Source organism: Canis aureus, chromosome 6, assembly GCF_053574225.1.
Source record: "Canis aureus isolate CA01 chromosome 6, VMU_Caureus_v.1.0, whole genome shotgun sequence".
Classification (NCBI taxonomy): Eukaryota; Metazoa; Chordata; class Mammalia; order Carnivora; family Canidae; genus Canis; species Canis aureus.
The window spans coordinates 71,404,510-71,430,620 of NC_135616.1; the positions used below are offsets into that span (position 1 = coordinate 71,404,510).

At 38.6% G+C, this 26,111-nt stretch overlaps 1 protein-coding gene and 1 long non-coding RNA gene across 9 annotated transcripts in view; one reads left to right on the plus strand and one right to left on the minus strand.

Moving 5' to 3' along the window:
* Positions 1 to 20,631, minus strand: part of RCOR3 (REST corepressor 3) — a 53,198-nt gene extending 32,567 nt beyond the window's left edge. The window contains exons 1-7 of one of the 5 annotated variants that reach the window (XM_077902200.1): positions 20,225 to 20,631; positions 19,734 to 19,790; positions 11,714 to 11,791; positions 8,888 to 8,940; positions 6,901 to 7,062; positions 5,410 to 5,534; positions 4,568 to 4,646 (exon numbers count right to left, since the gene is read on the minus strand). In XM_077902200.1, coding sequence (XP_077758326.1) covers positions 4,568 to 4,646; positions 5,410 to 5,534; positions 6,901 to 7,062; positions 8,888 to 8,940; positions 11,714 to 11,791; positions 19,734 to 19,790; positions 20,225 to 20,390 — 720 coding nt within the window. In that variant the 5' untranslated portion in view covers positions 20,391 to 20,631. Of the gene's footprint in view, positions 1 to 4,567; positions 4,647 to 5,409; positions 5,535 to 6,900; positions 7,063 to 8,887; positions 8,941 to 11,159; positions 11,511 to 11,713; positions 11,792 to 19,733; positions 19,794 to 20,224 lie in introns of those variants that run through there. The other 4 variants (XM_077902203.1, XM_077902202.1, XM_077902201.1 and 1 more) reach the window with 4 other exon arrangements.
* A 501-nt stretch (positions 20,632 to 21,132) lies between these two features.
* LOC144316372 (uncharacterized) overlaps positions 21,133 to 26,111 on the plus strand; it is a 66,615-nt gene continuing 61,636 nt past the window's right edge. For 2 of the 4 annotated variants that reach the window (XR_013382305.1, XR_013382304.1), the window contains exons 1-2: positions 21,133 to 21,327; positions 21,904 to 22,094. This is a non-coding gene — a long non-coding RNA (uncharacterized LOC144316372). Of the gene's footprint in view, positions 21,328 to 21,437; positions 21,578 to 21,903; positions 22,558 to 26,111 lie in introns of those variants that run through there. The other 2 variants (XR_013382303.1, XR_013382302.1) reach the window with 2 other exon arrangements.

The following is a 26,111-nucleotide window of genomic DNA, read 5'->3' on the forward strand; positions in this document are numbered from 1 at the left end:
ACGTAAGCAGTTCAAATCTGTGTTAAGGGTCAACTTTACCAGGTAATGGCAAAGGTGAACATAGTTATAACCCTATAGTAATTCTATTCCAAACACTCCCAATGCATTATTTACTCAATAAGTCACTGGCGGCATTTTGGTGGAACAAATCTTTTGCCATACATTTCAGGAGAGTTGGTATACCTTTCCCACCATATGCCAGTGGTGCCCTACAATCATGTAATAATGAAAAGACCCCCTCCTTAATTTCTAAATGCCTCTTATGGGGGCAATACTAAACCTACTAAACCTGAGAAGCATTATTCCAAAGGAATTCATATATAGGTGTACTCAGAGTATATTCTTATCAGTATTGTGCACAATAATAAAAAACTGGAAATGATGTCCATTGATTAGAAATGGTTGTGGCATATGCATACAATAGAATACTGTAATACAGCGATGAAAATGAACTGCAAGAAACATGTTAGACAACAGCAACAACAAAATGCAGGTAGCTGAAAAACATACAATAGGATTCCATTTAAATAAAGCTTGAAATGGACAAAACTCAATGACAGTTGGTCAGAAACACATACATATGTGATAAAATTATAAAAAAAATTGATACAGTTCAGGACAGGGTTCCCTTTTCAGGACAGAGGTTCTCTCTGGAGAGAAGGGTACAATTAAGGAAACATACCCACAGCCCTTCTGTTTCTTAAGCTCAGAGATAAGAGAAGCTGGTTGTTTTATTCTTCTTTAAACTCTACATACTCTATGATTATGCATAATTAACAATTTTTAAAAGTTCATAAAAAACCTTCTACATAATGAGTCAATAATGTGCAGAAGCAGGTATGCAAATCTGTGTTAAAGGCAATAACACAGTATCATTTCTGCCGGTGTCCCTATCATTTGTGAAAGAGCAGAGGAATGAATGTAGCTGCGGACATACAGTGCCTGCCCTAGACCACCACCTGGAGGATTCCTTCTAACATTTTTTAACAGACTTTCCTCATGCTAATAGCGTAAGATTACAGGCAAACAAAAGACCAAATGCATATGTATCAACTCACATAGTTGGACAGAACAGTATTACACATACATAGGTTCTCTAGATAACTAGATTCAAATCCCTAATGTCTTACATTTGTACAGTAAATAACATGTTTATGATGTGTATTCTCATTTACTAAATAAAATACATCTGACTGAATGCTTGCTTTGTTTCCGTTTTTGCAGGAGACAGGATTCCTGCTCTTCAAGAGCTTACCACAAACGGACAGGCAGGCAGAAGAGAGGAGACTAAGTAAATGAGTACCGCTCACCTCAATGAGCATTGCAATAGATTTAAAGAAAAATAAGGTGGTGGTCAATTCAAGATAAAGCACAGGAGAGATCTCATAAAGAAGTTACATCTTACAGAGCTTTGAGGAAATTTCCTAACCACAGGACAAAGGCCAGGAACTAAAAGACTTATCTAAAACGCTGTTAGTAATTTGAAATATGTGGGGTGGGGTGGGGAATGCTTCACTAGAGAGCTTTGTGTTTTATCCTTATCCTACAGACAAAGCCATGGGAGGGTTGCAAGCAGTAAATTTGGTCTTAAGAAGATTGCTTTGGCAACAGGGTTAAAGAACAGACTGGAAGGGGTGGTGTGGAGTCTGAAGGCCAGAAGGGGAGACAGAAAATTCCAATAATTCAGAGAAGAGATGAAAACCTAAAAATAAGGCAGTTGCACAGAACATAAATGACAAAATTTATAGTTGAGAGAGAAAATTAAAAACAACGACAAAATAAACAGAATCGAGAAAGTATAGAATATTATAGTATAAAATAATAATTAAGAAAAAAGTTGGGCAGCCTGGGTGGCTCCGCGGTTCAGCGCCTGCCTTCAGCCTAAGGCGTGATCCCAGAGACCTGGGATCCCACATCAGGCTCCCTGCGTGGAGCCTACTTCTCCCTCTGCCTCTCTCTCTCTCTCTGTCTCTCATGAATAAATAAATAAAATCTTAAAAAAAAAAAGAAAAAAGTCACTAAAATTGAGACCTAGCCGTTAAAAAAGTAGACAAGCATCACAGAATCACCTGAAACTAATATTGTACTGTATATCAATTAACTAGAATTTAAATAAATCTGAAAAATAAACTAGGCCACTGGAGTGAAAAAAAAATCACAGAATTGTGTTACAAAGTCAAAGAGATTTTCAGGAAGAAGGGAGGGGCCAGTAACTTGAGATGATATAGAAAGCACAAGCAGCATACAATAAACAATCAATCACTGGCTGTGGCAGTATTGACCTCTGTCAGCAGTTTCGGTAAAGTGAAAACAAGAGGCTAATAAAGCCAAGTCAAGAGTGAAGTAGTAGGAAGGGGGTAGAGTTCTTTCTAGACTGGTAAAGAGCCAATTACGCTTCTACACAGAAGACGTGAGCACAATTTGGGCTGCAATGAAAAGGTCAAAAATAAGGAGTAGAGAGGAATAGATGATGGGACAAGACCTAGACGCGACATGAGGGGATAGACAGGATCAAACAAGGGAAGGGATCTTTGTTACTGTGAGAGAGGCATTCAGGCAGACTTCATTCCTTTAAATGTTCCTGAGTACCATTTCATATTAATAGATTTATAACATTTTTAAAAGTCTGATCGTATCAAATATTGGCAAGCAAGTAGACAATGAGTACTACACAAAGTGCCAGGAGATAAAAGATGTACATTGTAACTCACTCCCCAATTTCAAGAAGTGTATAGCCCAGGGGGCAAAAAACAGTAATTCTAATGTTCTAAGTAGAAACACACTCAGATGGAAAGGGTAGTAGAATAGCACAGATGTTAGGGAGAAGGTATTTTCTGTGAAGTTACCTGCCAAGTTTCCAGAAGGAGTGAAGAGATGGTAGGTGGTGTGCAGAAAGGGATGTATGTTCAAATAATGAATAAAACAACAGTACTTACTGTTTAATCAAGATTTACTACATACTGGGTACTGTAAGAAGCGCTTCTATACATATTCCCTCTTTGATTCCCAAACAATCCTATTATTTTCATTTTACCAAGGGAAAACACTGAGGCTTAGAGGTTAAACACTGGGAGGCATAAGGACTACACTGAGATCTGACACCATTTTTTCTAAGTAGCAGCAATTTACATGATTGTGCCATTTTCTCTTGCTGCACCTCTTAGACCAAGAATAGCAAGCAATGGACCCAGCACTGTGGGCCTACAGGGTCAGGGAAGGTATAGCAGGATAGGGAAATGGGAAGTTAGAGAACCTGGGAAAAGAACAATTTAAGTAGTGAATCACTTTGTCTATAGCTCAGGGAACAAGATAGATGGGGAGGGAGGGATGAAGGAATCAAGTAATTTAAGAACATTCAGCAGTAATAAGAAAATCAGTAAAATAACAAATTGAAGTAGGAGTAGGATCCTTAAAATGTCATTGATGAAAGAGTTAAGATCATGACAAGGGCCAGAATGGGCCAATGGCACTGAGGAATGGGGGTCAGTAGTCACATTCTGTGTCCCAACCTGATCTTCAGATTCCACACCTGTTTATACTCAAAAGCCTTTACCCTTCAATATTTGGTCTATTTTTTACAATTATGTAATTAGTTGCCTTTGTTAATGAGTATGTATATCAATTTAGTCTTTTCCTAGTGATTCTAAGTCATCATTATCATTTTGAGGAATGGCTTTTTATTTTAACTGCTGTCAGTGTATCGCTACTACATATCATCCCCAACTTATGATGTCCCCAGTTACAATTTTTCAACTTTACGATGGTGTGAAAGCCACAGGCAGGCATTGAACAGAAATCATACTTCGAATTTTCTTCTTTTCCAATCTGGCAATATGCGATACAATGCTCTCTCATGATGCTGGGCAGTGAAAGTGAGCTGTAGCTCCCAGTCAGCCATGGGATCACGAGAACAACTGGTACACTGACAACCATTGTATACATTTACAACATTCTGTGTTTCACTTTCAGTACAGTGTTCAATTACATGAAATATTCAACACTTGATTATAAAACAAGTTCTGTGTTAGATGATTTTGCCCAACGGTAGGCTAATGAGTACGTTTAAGGCAGATGAGGCTAAGTGATGACATTTGCTAGATCAGGCATATTAAGTGAGTTTCTGACACAATATTTTCGGTTAACAATGAGTTTATTGAGATGTAACCTGATCATAAGTTGAGGAAGATCTGTAATTTCTAATTTGCTAAAATATGGAATAAGTGTTTTTAAGAAAAATTGGGTAACAAAACCAAAAAACTTATATTTATACTATACTATAACTCCTACTATATCATCTGAGGGTGGTTTTATTTCTTTTCTCTGGATTAAAGACTAGAGATTGTGGCAGGGCTTTTATACTTCTGAGTAGAGGAGATAACCCAATTATTCCAACTACTGGTTAACTGGGAGTTCTAGATATTACTTTCTTCCCAAAACACCTCTAACATTGAAATTTACTTCTTGATACACCATTATATAAAAACGTTTTTCTTAACATGAAGTACGATTCATTCTTTTTGGCATGGATTTGTAGAACAATTATAAGCACTCTAATGATCATCATTACCTCTTTCTTGGCTTCTTTTTTTGGATCATAATCACTATCATTTCCATCCATTGGGTGTGTTTCTTCCACATCATCATCACTGGGAAGAAACAAAGATTAGTAAACTTAATTCTCTTCTTTTTATTCTATTTCACAGCTCTTATCAAATTGCAATATACTTTGCTAATCATTTCACTAAATAAGAGTTGTCCTTGGGAAGATGACCTTCTATAATTTAGATTTCTGTAGCATTTAGAAACAAGTATCTTTTTGCGCATATAGACTCGTGTTAGCAAACATGTCTACTTAAAAAATAGAGACCCAGTAGGGAAGATATTTAGAAACAGTATCATTTAAGAAAGAGAACACATATATTAATTTGATATAATACTTATTTTATTTCATTTCTCCAGTTGTGAGAATAAAGACAAACACCAGGAAGCAAAATGATTTTATACCACCAGAAAGATACAGCTACAATAATATGGACCTCAGTTATTCAGGTAATTATACTCAGGCAATTATGGAAAGAGCATGTTCTAGAGAATCTATTCCTTAATGTATTCTAAATATATGTATTGAATATATCAATACTAAAAGGAAGCACTTGCAAGTACAATTAAACACAACTCAAATGTAACTCAACTGCAGTGTTTGCTGGCTATGATTAACTGTTAAAGATTTAAAGAAAGTCCTTACTAGTAAGATTTCTGATCACTCAACTCTTCCTGCCAGAGCCAAAACATGAATGTAAGGTTAAGAAGTATTTACAATGTCTTGTGATAATTTTTTTGCCTTAGGAAATGTAAGCAATCCAATACAGTGTCTCTAACAATATAACTACATGAAGGCATCCAACTTACCTGTCACCCTGATTATGTCTATTGGCTAGTTTACGAGCCTGGCGATCCATCAAGCTGGTCCTGGATCGAGTTTTTTTCCAGGAATAGTAATATTTTACAAGGCTAGCAATTGTCTTATCTGGAAGCTTGAAAAAAAGGAGTCATGTTAATATCAGCAAGTTTAATTCGTAAACTTTGATTAATAGAAGAATAATATTTCTGACATTATTCTTTGATACTTAAAGGCATAGATGAAAAAATTTTTCATGGGTACATTTTGATGAATTATAGAATTAAAAAGTACTGTTACAGGCATAGTAACCCACCACACCTATGTCATGGACATTTCCGAATGAATATTCCTATTTGTTCTGAGAGGGGAAGGGGAGAGAAGAATGTCACAAACATGGTAACAAGCACCCAGATGTCCCTAGTACAAGTAGCATACTTATTTTTCAAGAGTTACTCTTTTCTTCCTACCTCTATAAATTAGAATTTTTAAATTGATACATAATTTACATACCAGAAAATTCACCAAAGTGTACAATTCAGTAGTTTCTAGCATATTCACTAAATTATGCAACCATCACTATTTAATTCCAGACATTTTCATAACTTCAAAACGAAATATTAGTAGTCATCACCTGGTCTTCCCTTACTCCATCCTATGGCAACAAGTAATCTACTTTCTATCTCTATGGATTTGTCTATTCTGGACATTTCATATAAATGGGATAATACAGTATGTGACCTTTTATGTCTGGCTTTTGTCACTTAGCATCATGTTTTCAAGAAAAGCTATTCAATTTTTGACAATGAATTTTTTAAATCATTTTGTCTTAAATCCAGGTTTTAAGGTGATAAATAATACAATCAGACTTTAGTTACCAAATAAAGTCTCTGGGTATTAAAATGACTAATCATCATGCACTGATTTGTCATGCTAGCAAACAAGGGCACATACTCCCAATCAAAAAGGCTCTCTTCAATTACCGAGAACACTTAGAAATATTTGCAAACATAATCTAATTTTCATCCACTGAGGTTAAAAGATTCTAATACAGCAACTTCTCAGGTTTATTCTTTTGACACAATGCTAAAAATTTAAAAACTAGAAATAGACTGTTTCTCCTTAAAAGCAACAGTGCCTCTGTACAATATTGAAATACAGTTTTTAAAAATTGATTTTAATATCCAAAGGAATATAAATTAAAAAATAAAATCCTAATATTAAAAATGAAACGTTTAAAAATAAAATTGAAATTTTGCTTTGTTTTCCTAGAACACATTTAATACATATATACTTAAGTCATAATGAAACATAATCTATTTCAATGAAACAGCACATAACTGTCATGCAGTAGTTATCAAAAATAGGATATATGCAAATATATAGGTATTTTAAATATCAAATATTTTAAAAAATTAAATTAGACTGAAAACTTCCTTGTGTGTGTTTAATAACAGCATATCTTTCAGGTATGAATTACAGTAAAACCAAAATTACCATACCATTTGCTGAATCCTGTGAAAGCTCTTCCCATGAAAACTAAAGGCTTGTTCAAACAGGACTTTATCTTCCACTGTCCACTCATCCGGAAAGGGAGTGAAATTAGGGAGATCAGCAAGGGACTTCTCAATGTTATGTTTATGCCAGAACAACATGCCAAGTGCCTTTGAAGAGAAATCATTCCCCTTTGGTTTTAATGGACTTATGTTCCATCACACTTAAGAGAGTTAAACACAAATTAGGTTAAAATCTTAAGCCTATGACTTCAACTGAAAATACACTCACAGTTTAGGGCTTTTAATCAGGGATGCCCAGGTAGTAGACCTCATTTATTTATTTCTTTTACATCAGGGCCTCAGAACAGTGAATGTTCTTATATAGCACATTTGCTGCATAATCTAGGAAAAAGTGAGCTGAGGAGAGTGACTATAATTACGAAAGCAGGTTTGTAGACTCATATCAAGACTGACCCACAATTACTCATTTGTCAGCGTGTAGAGAAAAACATGCTAAAAGAAAAAATATCCAGTAAATATTTGAATGAAACTATCAATCAAAGCACCAAACCAGAATGCTCAGTTGAAACACAGTAGAGAACTATTTAAGTTTTAACCTTTTAGATGTACATACCATGGGCTAAACAGTTCCAAGGAATACCTCAACTGCAACCTTAATAATATTTACCACATATATTTTTTCAAAGTTTTTTTTTTTTTAAAGATTTTATTTATTTATTCATGAGTGACACACAGAAAGAGGCAGAGACATAGGCAGAGGGAGAAAGCAAACTCCCTATGGGGAGACCAAAGCAGGACTCGACCCCAGGAACCCAACCAGAGCCAAAGACAGAGGCTCAACCACTGAGCCCCCCAGACATCCCTCAAAGTTCTTTATTATCAGAGTGCACACAAAAAATTATCATGAGGCATATTAATAACTTCAATGACTTTATTACCAAACCACAGGAAAGCCATTCCACAACTTTCCCTTCTATTGTTAAGTCGTAGGTCTTTATCTTTACTACCAGATACTAAAAATCACATTTCACTTTTTAAAAAGAGATATTTTTAAAAATGCATTTTAAAATTAATTTCTATACTTTAGTAATACTCCTGTAAAATGAACATGAAAATGAACATATGTGCAGTCACATTTCAAGGGATTAAGGATTGTTTGAGACCTAACAAATATTAAACAGAAAGTCAGGAATTAAAGGCTTCAAAATTCACAAAAAAAGTTAGATATTTTAGATAAGCATCTCAATTTCATAGATATGGCTTTGTATTATTTAACCATGTTACTGACTATAGCTATTTCTTAATAATGCAGATACAGATAATTCACTTATTTTACTACTAATTCTGATAAAAATTGATCTAATCATTAGCTGAAAACAGATTTAAGATTCTCTATTTCATTTTCATTTTTTCATGTTCTTCATTCCCTCATTACAAGGGATAATGAACCATATGTCCTATTTAGATCTTTCAAAGTTATTTTAAAAAAAGCCCCTCAAAAAAATAAATTAAAAAAATTAAATTTTTAAAAAGCCCTTTCTAAATTATTTCATTCAAAATTGAAAGACTTAAATATTCCTTAAATAAAAAGTTTGACTTCTAGGTCTTTCATTTCCTATTAAAAGATCACAAAGAATTACCTGTACTCAAAAAAAAAAAAAAAAAAAAAAAAAAAATTCCCTTGTTTGGTAAGCATTTGCCAGAGTAATCCTGAAGGCTTTCAGATACTTTTATAAGTCAAAGCAGAGTAAGAAACAGAGGTATTGAGAGAAATGTTCAAGCCCTTGAGATGAACAATGTTTATAAAAGCAAAATCCATAATTTTGAAAGGTCAGATTCTGCTAGGACTTTTGTGGTATCTATAAAATTGGTTGAACTGCACTTTCTTAGAATAGAAACAACCAAGAAATGTTCTTTGGATTTGGTAAATAGGGAGGGGCAAGCTTTAATATTAAAATGTTTCTCTACATACCTGCTCCACATTGTAGCCATGTTTCTCCTTTGCAATTGCAATATATTCATCCACTGCAATGAAACAATGTTATATAATTATTCTTATTTACTTTGTGTGCTCAAGTCTATGTTTTTTTTTAAACAAAGCAGAATAAAAACATTATATTCCAGGCCTTTTCCAGGGAAAACTTTTCATGAAATGTTACAAAAAAAGACTTTTACTTCAATGAACAGGATCAGAAGCTTCCCTGATTTAAAATTTTACTTAGGATGATTAATCTCTAAGATTATATAGCACATACTTATTAAATTCAATGTTAATTATTTTTGTATACAAAATAGGTTAATCTGTATGTAGCCAATAGAACCTAATTACGGTGTAAAATATTAGCCAATTTCTTCATTTTTTTGTTGCAATCTTTATTTGAAGAGACTTAGTTGTTTCAGAGCCCATCTCATACTAAGCGTTGGCTCAAAGCCTTTGCCTTCCCACTTCTGACTGCTGTACAAAGGATGGTTTGTCTATAGTTTTGCCAGCTATATGTAATAACAACCATGTTTAAGTATGCTTTGGTAGCCCTAAATTTTCTTAAGCTCTTCCTGCAGCTATACAGAAGGTGTCTAAATATTCCATTTTCATTCATTCTACATATGTAATCAAGTCAATAGAATTACTTGGATAAGCACAGCTTCAATGATAAAGGTATTAGGTGTTCTAAGGCCTCACTGCTAAGATGTCTACCATTTCAGTCAGCAGGCCTGGTTTATGTGAAATACATGTAGTCATACTCCTGTTTGAGCCTTTTTAAAGTGTATGTATGTGTGTATATATGATATATAAAATTCTCTTTGAGCATATTTGGAGAAGCAGAGGTTAAGAATTCTGATCCCACTAGTCTACTAGGGCTTGATTCTCAGCCTTATGGCTAGGTTTGACTATACACAATTAACATGACCTTTTTGTACCTAATTTCCTCACTCTAAAAACAGTACCTTCTTCCTAGGATTAAAGGAGCTAATATATATATGAAGTGTTTGGAATAACACTTGGCACATTTTAGGTACTTTATAGGAGTCTGCTATTATTATTAATCAATTTAAGATAATTGAATATATAAAAAATGCTATTATAACAATAATGTTGCTAGAATAACTATTTTTTATGGATGCTATTATAGTTCCCTAAGACTGTAAACATTTGCAGAAAATCCAAACATTACATTTTGTTTAGAGCTTAAACACACAGCACTTAAGCACAAGACAGGTCTAAATATATGCTGCTTAACAAAAATGTCCTACAGTCCTATAAATAGAAGGCTAAACAATACCAGTCAACCTGTGGTTTCCAATCTTGGCTATGTAGTAAAATCAGTGGGAGATCTTTTAAAAAGTAAGTCTGGAGCACCTGGCTGGCTCCACTGGAAGAGAGTGCAACTCTTGATCTTGGAGTCAAGAGTTTGAGCCCCAAGGAGGGCAAAGTCAGATGTTTAACCGACTTTATTTAAAAATAAAATCTTTAAAAATAAATTAATTAAAATAAAGTCAGTCCAGACTCCACCCCTAAAGATTCTGATTTAATTGGTTAGAGATAGAGACCAGACATCAGTACTGTTTTTTTTAAAAGTTCCCTCACATGATTCCAATGTACAGCCAAGGTTGAAAACCACTACCTGAGATCTTTCGTCTAGGATATTCTACATGGACACCACACAATCAGGATATGATGGCTTTTTGAATTTTGTTTTCTACTTTGTTAAATGCACCACTGTACAAAGCAGTGCTAGGAGAGCAAAAGCCAGTGATACCCTGATGCTCAGTTTATGAATGAAAACCTTTTCTTGTAATGAGAACTGAACCAGAGAAACCTGATAATCTCCTTCAGGTTTCTCAGTATACAGTCCCAGGCCAAATGCACAATTTTGTGTTTTTTGTTAAGAATGCCTCAAGGGCATGTAATTCTAGATTACCAGCTAGACCTTTTGCTGGTATTCCAAAACTGTCAAACAGGAAGAATTATCAGGTATGCAGCATAATAGTCAATTGTCAATTTTTAGTTCTCTTATTGCATCAATAAATATGCTTAGACTTACTATGCACATTATATATAGGACATCATTAATTTTCATGGAACTAAATAAACCGTCATGGGACATCTTTAAGATTTTAGTAAATATTTTTAAAAGACAAGCTTATTTTACAGCTGCAAGAATAGCTGTGCAGTGGTTTTGTTTGTCTGTTTTAACAAATTCAATGATAACTGAATGGAGGGGTGGGAATCTTAGTTTTGTTACCTGCACGTTTCCTATATCTGATGTGCCGCAAAGGATCAGGTCCGCTACATCACATTGAAGTCTAAAGCCACACCATGATTCAAGAAGTGCATGGTCAATGATCCAGAAGGTCTCCGTCCAGAAATGGAGAGCTCAAAGATGACCTGATTGATGGCTGCTGAAGTCAGTTCTTTCCCCTTTCCTCTTTAAAATGGTAATGATAGTGGGCTCTTTGAAGTTTGAAGGCATTTCTTTACAGCTCCATATACTGAGGAAAAGCCTGTGCAGATGTCTACATAGTAACTCCCTCCCCTGCTTGAGGATTTAAGCAGCAATGCCATCAGATCCTAGGTATTTTCAGTCTTCCTGGGCCTGACACAAATTGGAATGATCAACCCACTATCTTTCAAAAGGAAAAACATTCTAATATAACAACCTCCATCAAAGAAACAAAACAAAACAAAGACAAACTGTTTTCTTATGAGAATCTAAGCAACCCAAAACAAATATAAGTTGCATTTTGAATTTGCTGATAGATCCCTACTGACACAAATATTCAATTTCAGAAAACTTACATTTGGCATCTGGGATACTGTGATACGGAGACCACACAAGCATTCCTCCATTGTCTTTATCTGTGTACTTTGTAGCACCTGGGGAAAAAAATTCATTGCTTTAAATATGATGGATTTTATGTACATTTAAAATAAGTATAAACAAAGCAAGCTTTCTTTCTATTTTAGTACAGTACCTGCAAGAGGACAAAGAAAGTCAGGAAAACACAGAGAAGGAAAACAGATTTACATTAAATATACTAAATATTTCATTTATGGAATTGAAGAAAATTTCACAAACACTGAAGTTAACCCCCTTTAAATTTAAAAGAAAAGTTTTCTTAAGTACGTCCTATAACTCTACTTGACAGGTAATGAACGTGGTTTAACCTTCTAAACATTACTTAGGCGTCATTAAAAGTTCTTTTAAAACTAGAAAATAGTTCAGGTGTTATTTGTTTTGTCTCATATCTAAATGGGCCAAGATTATCATCATTTAAAAATAATTGTATCTGGTTTTTTATGGTTTTTATTTAATCTTACTCCTTGTGAGTCTGTAGGTTATTCCTTCTTAGTCTTAATCTCATTTATTACAGTTTAAAAAACTATGCTCTGTGTAAGAGGAAAACAAAGTAAAAAAATGTAAAAGTCAATAATGCTGTTTCTTCTTGATGTAATCTGAGTCTACCTCTAATGTAGAAGCATACCATTAGTGTTGCTTATTTCTAATGTTTTCTGACTAAAAAGTCAGAAAAATCAAGCTCTATTAAAACTGCATTAAGGACAGAATGAGTGAAAGCCTGACACAGCTATCTCAGTGCCAAGTACATGCCCGTGGGTTCTGTCTTTTAATTACTTGGTGGTCTTTTTCTGGATTCTTTCTAATTCCTAGGTGCATTCCAGTTAATTAAAACTATCAAGAAATGAAGCATTGTTGCCACCTACTTTAAGACTTGTCTATGAATATGTCATAATTGACTTTTATGAGGTATTGATAGCTACCACCAACTAATGGCAAGAATTCCAAAATTATTCACATATTATCAGAATTCCTAGTTTAAACTGTAATCATTCATAATGTTATAAGATATTTGGAATTAAGAATATTCACTTCCAGGGGTAAAGGAACTACTAGTATAATCCCAATCTAGAGAAGTTATCTATCCAGCAAAAATTTAATATAGTTCAGTCGTTTTTAATTTTTAGAGAATCATTACACTTTACTACTGCATATTCAATCAACAAATTATAGTTACAGAACGATATATTGTTAGTGAAAATATGAAGCTAAAATTATTTAAAACTTGTAGTTTTACTTATAAAGAAAAATTAAGGATGGAGAAATGAGAAAACAATACCAAAGTATCACAAAAACCGTAATAACAAAATGAATCTAACAGCAAGACCTACTACATTTTTTGTAACTTTAATAAAAGAGGACAAAAATAAAAGCTGAGAATTTAAGAAAATGCAAATTAGAAGTACATTATCTAAAATTAATATTCAGGGTGGCCGGGGTGACTTAGCGGTTTAGCGTGGCCTTCAGCCCAGGGTGTGATCCTGGGGACCTGGGGATGAGTCCTGTGTCAGGCTTCCAGCATGGAGCCTGCTTCTACTTCTCCCTCTGCCTTTGTCTCTGCCTCTCTCTCTCTCTCTCTCTGTTTCTCTCATGAATAAGTAAAATCTTTTTAAAAAATTTAATATTCAATGAAAACAAATGTCAAGTTCTTAAAAAACTTCAAAAATAAGATATATATTAAATTTCTAATCACATAAAATACAAACACAAAAGCAAAATTGGCAGCCACTCAATGGAAATAAAAGACAAGCTATCCAAGTTGGTCAGAAGTCTTTATCTACTGCTATTTCTAGTGAGTATTCTAAACTTCAATGCTTCAACATGGACTAATTCTTTTTCACGATGGATTATAACAATAAGATAATTTAAATCCTACTTAATAGAATGAGGAATGCAACAAAGAAAGGTTTCCATTAACTCTCAAGTCTTAAGAGCCTATCATGCTTAATATTTAAACATATTTCCTGCATCTGATTTCTGCATTACAGAAAATCTTAATTAAAATACCTTTACAAAATGTCTCTTCTTAGACAGACATGAACTATTTTTTGTATTTTTCCCCATGAAGAGTAACAGTTAAGTTTCCCAAAAAATTCTTAGGACTATAATTAAGGGACTCATCTGATAAAAACTGACACCCAAGCTGTGAGGACTAACAGCTCTTCTAATATGGGGGTGGGGGTGGGGTAATAGGGAGAGTAATCACGTCTGGTAGCAGAGAATGCCTAATTAGACATTTCACAATGTTCTTTTCCTAATCTTGAACTAAACTCTACCATTTTCAATCATGTAGGTGTCAACTAGGCCCAAGAGATGACTGATGTTCACAGGAAATGAGATATTTTAATATAATGGTTAAGAGTGTAACCATTACAGAGCCAGACTAAGTCTGAATCCAAACTCTGCGATTTCCTAGCTTTGTCATCTTAAGGAAATTGACCTATGCTGTCTGTGCCTCAGTTTAGTTCTTTAAAAACACAGATGATGAGGAGGTGCCTGGGTGGCTCAGTCAGTTGCGGCTGACTATGGATTTCAGCTCAGATCACAATCTCAGGGTCCTGGGATTGAGCTCCTCCCTCCCCCAGCCCCCCTGTTGGGCTTCCCACTCAGTGGGGAGTCTGCTTGAGGATTTTCTCTGCTCCTTTATCCCTTCCTGCTTTTTGTGCTCTAAAATAAATAAATATTTTTTAAAAAGGGATAAGAGTACCTACTTCACAGAATTAAAAAATTATATGAATGTATGCAAAGTACCTGCCATAGAGTAAGCATTACCTAAGACATTATTTTTGCTAGTATATGCTCATTGAAAGCAGTTATCTTTATTCTGAAAAGCTTCTTGTCACTTTATCAAATAATAACACAAATGAATAAAACCTCATGGGTCTCTAACACAAACAGCTGATGCCTTCTTTCATCAACCCCTTGAAAATGAGACTAGATAGCTAAAATGACTTTTTGTTTTTCTAACAACTCAGATCTGACTCCTTTCCTATAAAGTAAGAGAAAGTACCTTGTATTATTAAAAACAATGTACCTCTTAGGACGCTTTGCATCCAATGAAGTCTTACCCTTTCCATTATAAAAGTTTTAGAAAAATATTTAAAGGGCAGAAACTTAATGTTTATTTTGCTTTTATGTGTAACAATATTTAACACTGTATCTCAAAACTATCTGATACACAGAAGTAACACTGAAAATCAAGCTTGCCTCACCAACAAAATAACAGGTCTTAGAAATATCCTATCTTCTGGACTGGGCTCAGTGGTTGAGCATCTGCCTTTGGCTGAGTTGGTGATCCTAGGGTCCTGGAATCGAGTCCTGCATCAGGCTCCCAACAGGGAGCATGCTTCTCCCTCTGCCTATGTCTCTGCCTCTCCCTGTGTCTCTCTCATGAATAAATAAATAAAATCTTTTTTAAAAAATTCTATCTTCTAAATAGGTTAAAAAACAAAGCAAAACCTAGATAGCAAGCTACTATCATTTTAAAAGACTACATAGTAGCATGACAGTTCTGAAAACAAATTGAAACAATTTTTAAAAGCATGAAACACTTAAAAGTTTAATCCTTTTGAAATCTTTTAGATATCCTTAACTGCAGATGGTAAAGTTCATTTATGAGACTAACTAGGGGAAAACCAACAACTAAAAAACAAAAGTATAATTTTGATAAGCTAGGATTTTACTCTAATAGCAAATTTCAAAATAAGGACAAAAGTAAAAATCTATTTCTCCTTAGATTTAAGACATTTAGAATAAGGATTTTGATGGAAATCATGGGATGAATACTTTACATAAAGAACTTAAGTACTGAGTATATTAACACACACAAAACATTTTTAAAAATTCTATTTATGAACTAGGTTCTCACATATTTAATTCACTACCTTCAAACTGGGATAAGTAGACTTTTCAAGGGATACATAAGCATAAGTAAGTTTTATAGAAATCAATTTTCAGAACTTTAGCTTCCCTATGTGCTTTTTCCCAAGACAATCTACCTGCAAACTCACCACATTCTAAGCAATATGCTCATTCTACTTCTGATCTTCTTCACAAATGTCCTTCTCTCACCCCCACCCCCAAAAAGGCACCTTTCTCACCTCATCCCACATTTGACAGAGTACATTGCACAAAATTTTAAGACCTCCACAGTGCCAAACAAAGAGTGTCAGCAAGGTTCTCCTTTACTCAAGGCACCATAGCTATTACAATTTCAATCAATTATACATTAATTGTAATAACTCAAACCAGGAGAGACTTAATACTTAGAACCTTGTGTTCACAAGAATACATAATACAGTGATAGAGAAATTGAATAAGTGATCAATAAAGTATTTTCAAGCACAGAACTACAAAAGTCTGTGGGGGGGGGGGAATGCATGGAATGATTTCAAAGATAAAAAGGAAAAATGTTAACTTTCAGACTATTTTCCTATTTAGACTTTTTATAAAACAGATACTATCATATTACTCTAGTATTTGTATTTAACTGAATGCATTTAAAATAAGGATATAATGGCTATATTTCAAAATGTTAATATTTTCAATAAACTGGAGATTATATTTTTCAACTATTTAAACACAGCAACAAGTGACAGATGTCAGAAATATGCAAGAAAATATTTTTTTGAAAATTCTTTTATGGATACACAAAACAGTTTGAAGACCATTGCTTTATAGACATTATTTTTCACCAAATCTTATGATACAGTTAGCATCTCCCTCTCACAAATGAGAAAACAAAGGCATGGATACATCAGGTAGTTCATCAAGGTCACTATGCCACATTAGCTAAAAGGCATATGGGAAGAGGTGAAACTCTTAATCTCCACAGGAAACTGCTCCTCCTTGATATACAGTCAGGAGGCAATAAATAAAAGTTGGGAAGCGAAAAATCTGAAAAAAAAAAAAGGCACCTAAGAAAATAATCAAATCCAGTTAGTAAATTTTTATAGAGGCATTCTTAGCAATGGTGTTAACGTACACTGTTCCTAAACTTTTATTCAGTAATTCTAATATAAATCACAATTCTCACATTTTCTAAAATACTCATTTTAGTATGTCATTCTGTGTTTTCTATCATCACCATCAATTTCTCTAATAAAAATATCCTACACACACACACATCCTCTTTAATTTTCCTATATTTTGATAATAATCTTGGTATCTAAATAATTTTTCTTCCAAATAACTTGGTTATAGGTAAATAATCTCCATGAAGGTAGACTGGTTTATGAAACTAAAGAGAATGATATGACAAAGAGAAAAGGAGAGAGAGGAACTGATTATTTCTTAATTTCTATCATTAATTAATAAATCTCTTTTCCTTTTATCTTTTCTAAGGAAGTATGTTTAATTTTTCACCAAGTTATACTGGATTAATGTGAAGTAGAAACTTCACACAACAGCACAACACTTGGAATAAAATAGACCAGTGGCACTATATTGAAAGGCACAGAGGTTCAATATCTACCTTTTAAGTGTGTTAACAACTGATAATCTACATTTGCTTGACAAGATTTGCTTACAATGGCTACAGAAAAGCCCTAGGCTTAAGTGATAACTGGTTTTAGTTGTGTCCTTGGGTTCAGTATTCTGCATACGATTAAGCAAAAAATTTATAGATGAATTTTTAAAATGTGACATATACCCTTAACCTGATGAAGAGTATCAATTATCATGAGTAAAAATATTGAAAATATGACTTTAAAAAAATAATTCAGTGATTTTTTTTCCCTACAAATATTCTGCTTAGGCTTAAAATAATAATTTAAAAATGATGATCAAGTAACTGGATAACCCAAATAGTGGCCATGTAAAACTACCCGAAGTGGTCTGCATTTTTAATGATGATTTTTCAAATTTTGAAATTTATTCCAGTATTTAGTCTATCATGAAATGAAAACCAAAAAACCCAAACCAAACCAAAACCAAAAAAGTGATCTAGACTAAGGCCATATATTTGTTCCAACAAAAAGTCTGGCTTTTTAGACACAAGACCTCCTAATCAACCTGTGCATACTTGTCTATGAAATATAAACCTACCTAATGGAGCATAAAGATAAATGTTTATTAATTTAGGAAATAGCTCTGGCTATTGGATTATAATTTGTAAATCAATTTATCATTTACCAAAAAAAGCAGAGTATCCCAAATCAGAAAGGTAAAAATGTATGCAGGATCATTCCTTCTAATCAGGAAATTTAATCTTTACTGAATAACTGCCATATGCCCAGTCATGTATTCCTGACAAGAATTCCATGAAGCATTTTTTATTTCCATTTTACAGCTAAGGAAATTAAGGATCAGGGAAGGCCGCGAACTTGGTTCAGAGCACAAAAATAAAAGAGCTAGAAACTGAATTCAGTCTATCTCAAGTCAAAGTATGTCAAATGTCAAGTTAATTCCCGAAGCAGCGCGATAATGTGAAGAGTGTTACTCCCCTACTAGCTACTCCAACAAAATTAGTTTCATAGATCATTTAAAATTATTTGAAGCCCACCAGTAGTACATACACTGGATAGCTTTTGAATAAAATGTATTAACAGCTCTGTCTTTTAGAAGGCAACCCACATCTAGTGAGCACCCTCACCATTGCTTTTACCTACTGAAAACAGGCTGCACGGACGATCCTTTTAACACTCATTATTTTACCCTCCCCCTTGGGACAGGAGGGGCTGCCACCTAGCCCCCCCCCCTTTTTCTTTTGCATTGCCTTAACGGGCAGGGGATGAATGATGATATCCATCTATACCCCATAATGAAGGAAAGAAGCTATCCCTCCCCGCCAAAAAAAAAAAAAAAAAAAAAATACAAGCAAGCCCTATCAATAACTAAAACAGAATTCAAAAGTACGATACAATGTTATTATATGAGTTGGCAATGGGCAGAAAAACTGACCAACTGTAAGGAGGAAGGAGGGGGAGAGAAGAGGAAAAAGGAAAAAGGGGAAAAAAAAAAAAAGCTCCTTCAAAGTCAGTGCAAAGCCTGAACTGAAGAAGGGTCTGGGGTGGGGAGAAGGAAACGCGCTCCACTCCGGGAGGCTCCTGCAAGGGCGCCTCCATATGCGGAACTCTCGCCCAATCCCCGTCCAGGCTGAAGTCCCGTGACCGCCAGAGAGCCTGTTTGGAGAAAAGTAGACAGGGAGCCCGCAAGCTGGGTTGGCAGAGGACGCTGGAACCTGGCTGCTCGGGGAGAAAATGTCTCCTTGGCAGCTGCAGCCACTGTCCTGTGGTCTGACTTCCTAGGGCTGGCTGCAGGGCGAGGTGTGCCTCTGGCTTCTCCCCACCCCCTTCCCCCATCCCTTTCTCTCCGCGGCTCCTACACTCCGCAGAGCTGTCGCGGCCAGAGCTACACCACCTAGCTAAAAAGAAAGAGAAAAGAAAACCCCGTGGAGGCGCGGGTCGGGCAGGGCAGGGCTCGCCCTCGGCCGGGGCCGATGACAGCAGCCCCGGCATCCGCCGCCCTTGCGGAGCGCGGCCCTCCGCTCCGGGGGTCGGTGCTGTGCGGTTGACATTTGCAGGTTCTCGTACACGCAGCCCGCACGCCCTCTCCTGCAGCCTCGGCCCAGCAGCCGCTCCTTCCCCAGCCTCGGACCCCCCGGATCCGCCGAGGGCCGCCTCCCTCTGCTCCTCCCCGACCTCGCCCGGGGCTCCTGGGGGCAGAAAGGCGATGCCACCGGCGGGCAAGTGGCCTCCCCAAGGAACCATGTTAACCTTGCAATGCACACATCTGCCCACACGCCCTGTGTCACAGCCCTGCCAAGCCTGACAGCCTCCCCGCCAGATGCCTGCCCATCCCGGCCCCGCATCCCCTCCCAACCGCACCCCCGGACCCCCACACCTCGGCCGCCCCTCTACCCCTTCCACCCTAAATCATTCCCAGAAAGGGAGGTGGGGGGTGGGGGGAGGGGGGGGAGGTGGGTTGGAGAGACAGGATTTTTGCTTAAGCAAATATATCTACCTGGATCAAATTCAGGGATCCGAGCTTGGTATTCAGCTCCGACTCTCATCCCAACATCTGCAAAGCAATGCCAAAAAAGAAAAAAAAAAAAAAAGAAAGAAAGAAAAAAAGAAAAAGAAAAGAGAAGAAAAAAAAAAGAAAGAGTGGGGGGGGAAGAAAAAGGAAGAGACACTTAATAAAATATAAAAATTGCTGGAGGGAGGAAAGAAGCGGCGGGTGGATGGGAAGATATTAACTCCGGGCACTCCGGGAGATGGCAGCGGATGGGGGCGGGGAGCGGGGGGGCGGAGGGAGGGCGGAGGATTGGCGGAGGGCGGGGGGCGGGGGGGCGGGGGTCGCGGGGGTGCTGCTGCACTGCACCGGGAGTTCGAGGCTACCGCAGCGCCCGGGCTCCGAGGGGAGGGAGGGCGGGAGCGCGGCGAGGGGAGGGGGCTGGGGGAGGGGAGGAGGGAGGGGGGCAGGCGGGCTGGCGGGGAGGAGTTCGAGGCTACCACCGTGCTCGTCGTCGCTGCTGCAGCCGCTCTCGGGCTCCGAGTAGTGCAGCCCGCCGTTGGTGGACGAGGCGCCGCCGCCGCCGCCCGCCGGGCTCTTGGCGCTGCCGTTGGCCGATCGGTTCTTCCCCAGTAACTCGGGCCCTTTCTCCATCATGCCGGGCATGGTAGAAGAGGGGAGGGGGAGAGGCGAGGGGAAGCGGTAGGCGTCAGGGTGAAGGGGGAGATGGCTTACGAGTGCGGGCGGGCGGGAGAGGAGCAGGAGGAGGAGGAGGAGGAGGAGGAGGAGACGGCGGCGGCGGCGGCGGCGGAGGAGGAGGAGGGTGTTAATATGGAGCCGCCATAACCGCCCCGGTCCGGCGGTAGCGCAGTCGCCTCACAACAACCCGCCCCGGCCCCGCCTCCCCCCTCCCCTCCCCTCCCCTCCCCTCCTCCCTCCGCCCGCCCCGCGCGGTCCCGGGCGCCCCTGTCGGCCGCGCCGCGCTCTACGCCGCCGCCGGTATCACTCCGCCCCGCAGGGAGGTTCCGGCCGCCGGGCGGGGAGGGGCGCGCGGGGGGGCGCAGGGGGGAGGGGGAGGGGAGGGGCGGGGAAGCCCCGCTCGCCGGCAGCCCGGGCAACCCCGACCGAGCTCCGAAGATCGCCGCGGAGGCGCCGCCGCCGCTCCGGCCGGCTTCCTAGGGGGCGCTCGGGCGCAGGCGAGCTCGGCGGCCCGGGGACTCTTTGCCGGCTCTGGGCGGAAGGAACGCGCCCAGCCCGGGGAAGGGCCGGCGCGGCCCGGGGCGCGGAGTCCGGGCGGGGGCTGCGGGGGCTGCGGGGCGCGGCGGGGCGCGGCCGCCACCCTGCCCCGCGGAGAGCCTGCGGCCGCCCGGCCGCTCCGTCTCGCGGCTCCTCCGCCGGCGTGGGGCGGGTGTGGCGGCCGTGCCCGCCGAGCAGCCGGGGGCTGGAGCGGGGCGCCCGCAGGCTCGGGGCCCCCGACTGGCAGTCGTCTGGCCGCTGCGCTCTGGGTTTCTGGATCCCGGAGCTGGGCCCCGACCCCCTAGAGGCACTGAGGCCGCCGACGTGATTTCCGGGGCTGAGCGGTGCAGCTGTATTTTGCTAAAAGGTGGTTTGTTGTTTCATTTTTAAAAAAATTTTTTTTGAAAAAGACACCTTTCCCGTTTTCTCACCTTTGCTTTATTGTATCCATCTTTTTCGCTTTGACTGTCTCATTAGTTAGGAAGTGGGTGCTGCCCGTGGTGAAATTAAACTACCAGCGGGGCCTTGTCCAAGGCGGGGGTGCTTGCTCAGTCCGCGCTGACCCGTGGTCCGGGCTTGGAGCCGAGCTGTAGGGAGGGCGGAGTCCCCGCGCAGAGGTGAGGCGCGAGCTGCAGCCTGGCAGGCTGTGTGCTCTGTAATGCTTTTACGAATTGCATTAGGCAGAAGGGGTAGGGAACTGCATATTTTGTTCACCAGATTTGAGGGTGTTTGCTATGTGCCAGCCTGCCTGGCATTGGGAGCTATTTATGATTTTCTTTCTTTCTTTTTTTTTAAGTACTTCTTGTTTTGGCTCAGCAGTTAAGAATTGAGGACTTCTGATGAACATATAGTATGCAAGATGTATGCAAAGCAGTATTTGTGGTCTGTAGGTCAGGTACTCTCCAAACACTTAAAGGTTGTCCTGTATGAATTCTATTAACAGGTCAATGCAGAATGGATCAAAGCAGAAAATAAGCCTGTCTGGCCAAAGCAAGACTCGACTGAAAGCAGTAACATACCTAAAGCAGGAATGTCTCAATCAGGAATTGAGCCAAAAAAAAAAAAAAAAAAAAAACACTTGGGAAGTAAATATCTGGCAGGATCCCTGTTTAAAGGGGAAAGTCTTCTGAGCAGGTACAAAACCTATTTTGTTCTGACCGTGGAGGTAATTTGATCTATCATAGCTTGATATGATTCTATTAAATCATGCAAGTAAAAACCTCTTACTCTTTAGCTTCTCTCAGCAAATACAGTTTTGAATATTATTTTAATTCCCCTACATTTTTTCTACAGTGAGAAAGTGTCCTGTCCAAGTGAAATGAATAGCCATTTCCTATAACAGTTACATTTTTCATTGTAAATTAATACACTGATATTTTCATTTTTATACACAAGCTCCTAATGAACGTGATTCAGCATCTCTGGCCCTGTAATGCAAAGGCCAGACCCTGAACTAAGTGAATTCACAAAAGATAAATGTCGCTCTGAGGCCTCCTGGCCAGCATGCTTTCTAACTCCCCAACTTTGCCATACCGTCCAGCCTCTTCTACTGAAAGGAATTTCTGTGTGTAGATCAAGGATTAAAACATTGTGAAGATTTGGGGACTTCTGTAACTTATTTCTAATTACTAGTAAAACCGTTAAAGAGGATTCACACTTTTCTTTGAGTACAACAAAGAGGACAAAACAAGGGAGAATGCATTCCACTCTTGGGAGAAGAACCTCAGAGATTGGGGGACTTTTCTTTCTGTTTTGCCCCAGAAGAAAAGGAAAACACCTGGAGCTGGCCTGGCACTGAAGAATAATCATAGGCCTTAGGATGATTTCCCAACAGTTAATAAGAATGGTATAAAAAAAGGCAAAACCTAAAAAAATACTTAGGGATATCTATAAGGAGTTAGAGGAAGAGAATCTAGCCAAGGAAGAAGAAAGGTTTAAGAAAGTTAATAAATAATGGCCAGTGATGCAGAATCATGAGAAGGGTTTAAGAAAAGGCCTCTGGATTTGTTACTTAGAACAGTGTTTGTTATTTTGTTTGACTGTTTTTATACTGTATTATTATTATTATTATTTACTATTTCCATTGTAGTTTAAATTTGGAATAGATGATACATGATAAAATCAAAAGATAAAAGGATATGCTTTACTATTGTACTGGACATCCCAGCAACAAAAAGGCAAGGAGGGCAGCCCAGGTGGCTCAGTGGTTTAGCGCCTGCCTTCAGCCCAGGGCATGATCCCGGAGACCTGGGATCTAGTCCCACATCAGGCTCCCTGCATGAAGCCTGCTTCTCCCTCTGCCTGTGTCTCTGCCTCTCTTTCTCTCTGTGTCTCTCATGAATAAATAAATAAAATCTTTTTTTAAAAAAAAGGCAAGGAAAAAATGTATAAGGATTGGAAAGAAATACATGAATTTGTTTTCTGGAGAAAGCATGATCGTCTGTATATAAATTATAATCTATAAACCTTCAATATTCATAATGAATTTAGCAAGCTGCTGGATAGTCAGTTTGTAAAGATCAATTATATTTTGAAATACTAGCACTAAACAATTAGAAAATGAATTTTTTAAAGTGATAAATATGAATGTGTCAAAAATTTCAAATACCTCGTATATTAGCTTTCTACAATAGCTATGACAGATTACCATAAACTCAGTGGCTTAAAACAAACTCCTGTCATACTTCTGGAGATCACAAGTCTGAAATCAAGGGGTCAGCAGGGCTGCACTCCCTCCAGAGGCTTTACAGAGAATCCATTCCCTCCCTTTTTTTTTTTTTTTAAGATTTTATTTATTTATTCATGAGACACAGAGAGAAAGAGAGGCAGAGACACAGGCAGAGGGAGAAGCAGGCTCCATGCAGGGAGACCAACATGGGACTCGATCCGGGGTCTCCAGGATCAGGCCCCGAGTTGAAGGTAGTGCTAAACCGCGGAGCTACCAGGGCTGCCCTGTTCCCTCCCATTTCTAGTTTTCTGGTGTCTGCTAGCATTCCTTGGTTTGAAGCCACATCATCACCCCAACCTCTGCCTCCACCTTCACATTGTCATCTCCTCTCTATATCATGAATTTTCCTCTTCCTCTCTATATAAAGACACTGATAGCATTAGGATCCATCTGGATAATCTAGGATTATCTCCTTGTCTCAAGAGCCTTAATCACATTTGCAAAGATACATCTTCCAAATAGGGTAACAGTTATAGGTTCCAGGAATTAGGACCTGTTATTTTGAGGGGACCATCTAACACATGGCACCTAGGAATAAATCTTAATGAAAGGTGTATAAGAACTCTATATTATATACATATATATATATACACACATATGTATGTACATACATAATATAATTATAATATGTATATTTGGTTGAGAGAAATTAGAGAAGACCCAAGTAACTGGTCAGATACAGTATGCTCATGGATTGGAAGACCCAATATTGTAAAAAATGTCAGTCTCCCCAGTTGATCAGTAGGTTTAGTCTAATCCCTGTTAGAATCCCAGCAGATTCCCAAACTGATATTTATATGGAAATTCAGAAGATGATAAGAGAATGGTTTAGTTCAATTGGTATTTTATTTTTTTTTTAAGATTTTATTTATTTATTAATGAGAACCACAGAGAGAGGCAGAGACATAGGCAGAGGGAGAAGCAGGTTCCCTGCAGGGAGCCCTATGCAAGACTCAATACTGAGAGCCCTATCACACCCTGAGCCAAAGGCAGACCCTCCACCACGGAGCCACCCAGGTGTCCTGTGTTCTGTTGGTATTTTAGATGAAAATTGAATGTGGCTAAGAAATCATTTTGAATTAGTTAAGAAATTATGAGGTTTATATTACGGGACTGGTAACAGGAATACAATTGGGAACAGATGCAAATATTTAGGAGGTAAGATTAGCAAAATTTGGGGATTGGTTGAATATGGGAAGGAAAGGGGAATGGAGGAGTCTAAGCTGATGCCAGGATTTTGGCTTGAGTGGGTGGATTATGTCAACTACAGAGTTGGTGAATACTGAAGGGTTTTCAATTTGAGAGACAAGGAGAATAAATTAATTTCCATACATGTTGGGTTCTCAATAGAGAAATATCCAGCATACAGTTGGATATATAATCAAGATCAAGAGCACAGAGAGGGTGGGACACCTGGGTGGCTCAATGGTTAAGTGTCTGCCTTAACTCAGGGCATGATCCTGGAGTCCCGGTATCGAGTCCCAGATGGGGCTCCCTGCAAGGAGCCTGCTTCTCCCTCTGCCTATGTCTCTGCCTCTCTCTCCCTCTCTGTGTCACTCATGAATAAATAAATAAAATCTTTAAAAAAATAATAATATAGTTTAAAAATAAAAAACAGTGCAGAGAGGAATTTGTTACCAATTGACCATAGCTAAAGTCATGAGACCTAAGTAGATCACTCAAGAAGAGGATGTAAAATGAGAAGTATAATGAGCTGAGAATGAAAAGCAGATGAGCACCAACATTGAAGGGCCATACAGAGAAAATAAATCCATAAAAGAGACTGAGCATAAATAGAAAAGAACTAAGGAGAGTGTAACTTCCTGAAGTCAAAAGTGTAGAGAGATCTAAGAGAAAGAGGGTTACCAGGACAGCAGAGAAGTCAGTAAATTAAAGATAAGGCTACGGTATGTACGATGCTTTGGCAAGTAAGAGAACATGAATGATCTTGGAAAGACCAGTGTTCTGTTTAAAAAAAAAAGATTTTATTTATATGAGAGAGCACACAAGCGCGGGGGGGGGGTGGTGGTGGGGGGAATGGCAGAGGGAGACAGAGAAGCAGACATGCCCTCTCCCCCCTTGCTGAGCAGGAAGCCCAATTCAGGACTTGATCCCAGGACTCTGGGATCATGACGTGAGCCAAAGACCGATGCTTAACTGAGCCACCCAGGCACCCAGAAAGACCTGTGTTACTGGGATCATGGGCCAAAAAACAAACTGCAGTGGGTTGAGAAGTGAAGTCCTTTAAGGAAATGGAAACAATATGAACCTACTCCAGAAAAGTACTCCATGGGTTAAAAAAAAAAAAAAAAAAAAAGCCAAAAAAGGAACTGTCTTAGAGTAGCTATAGGGTTAGAGGCAAGACTATGTGTATATGTAATATTTCAAAAGTTGAAGTACCAAGTGTGGTTATATCTCCCTTA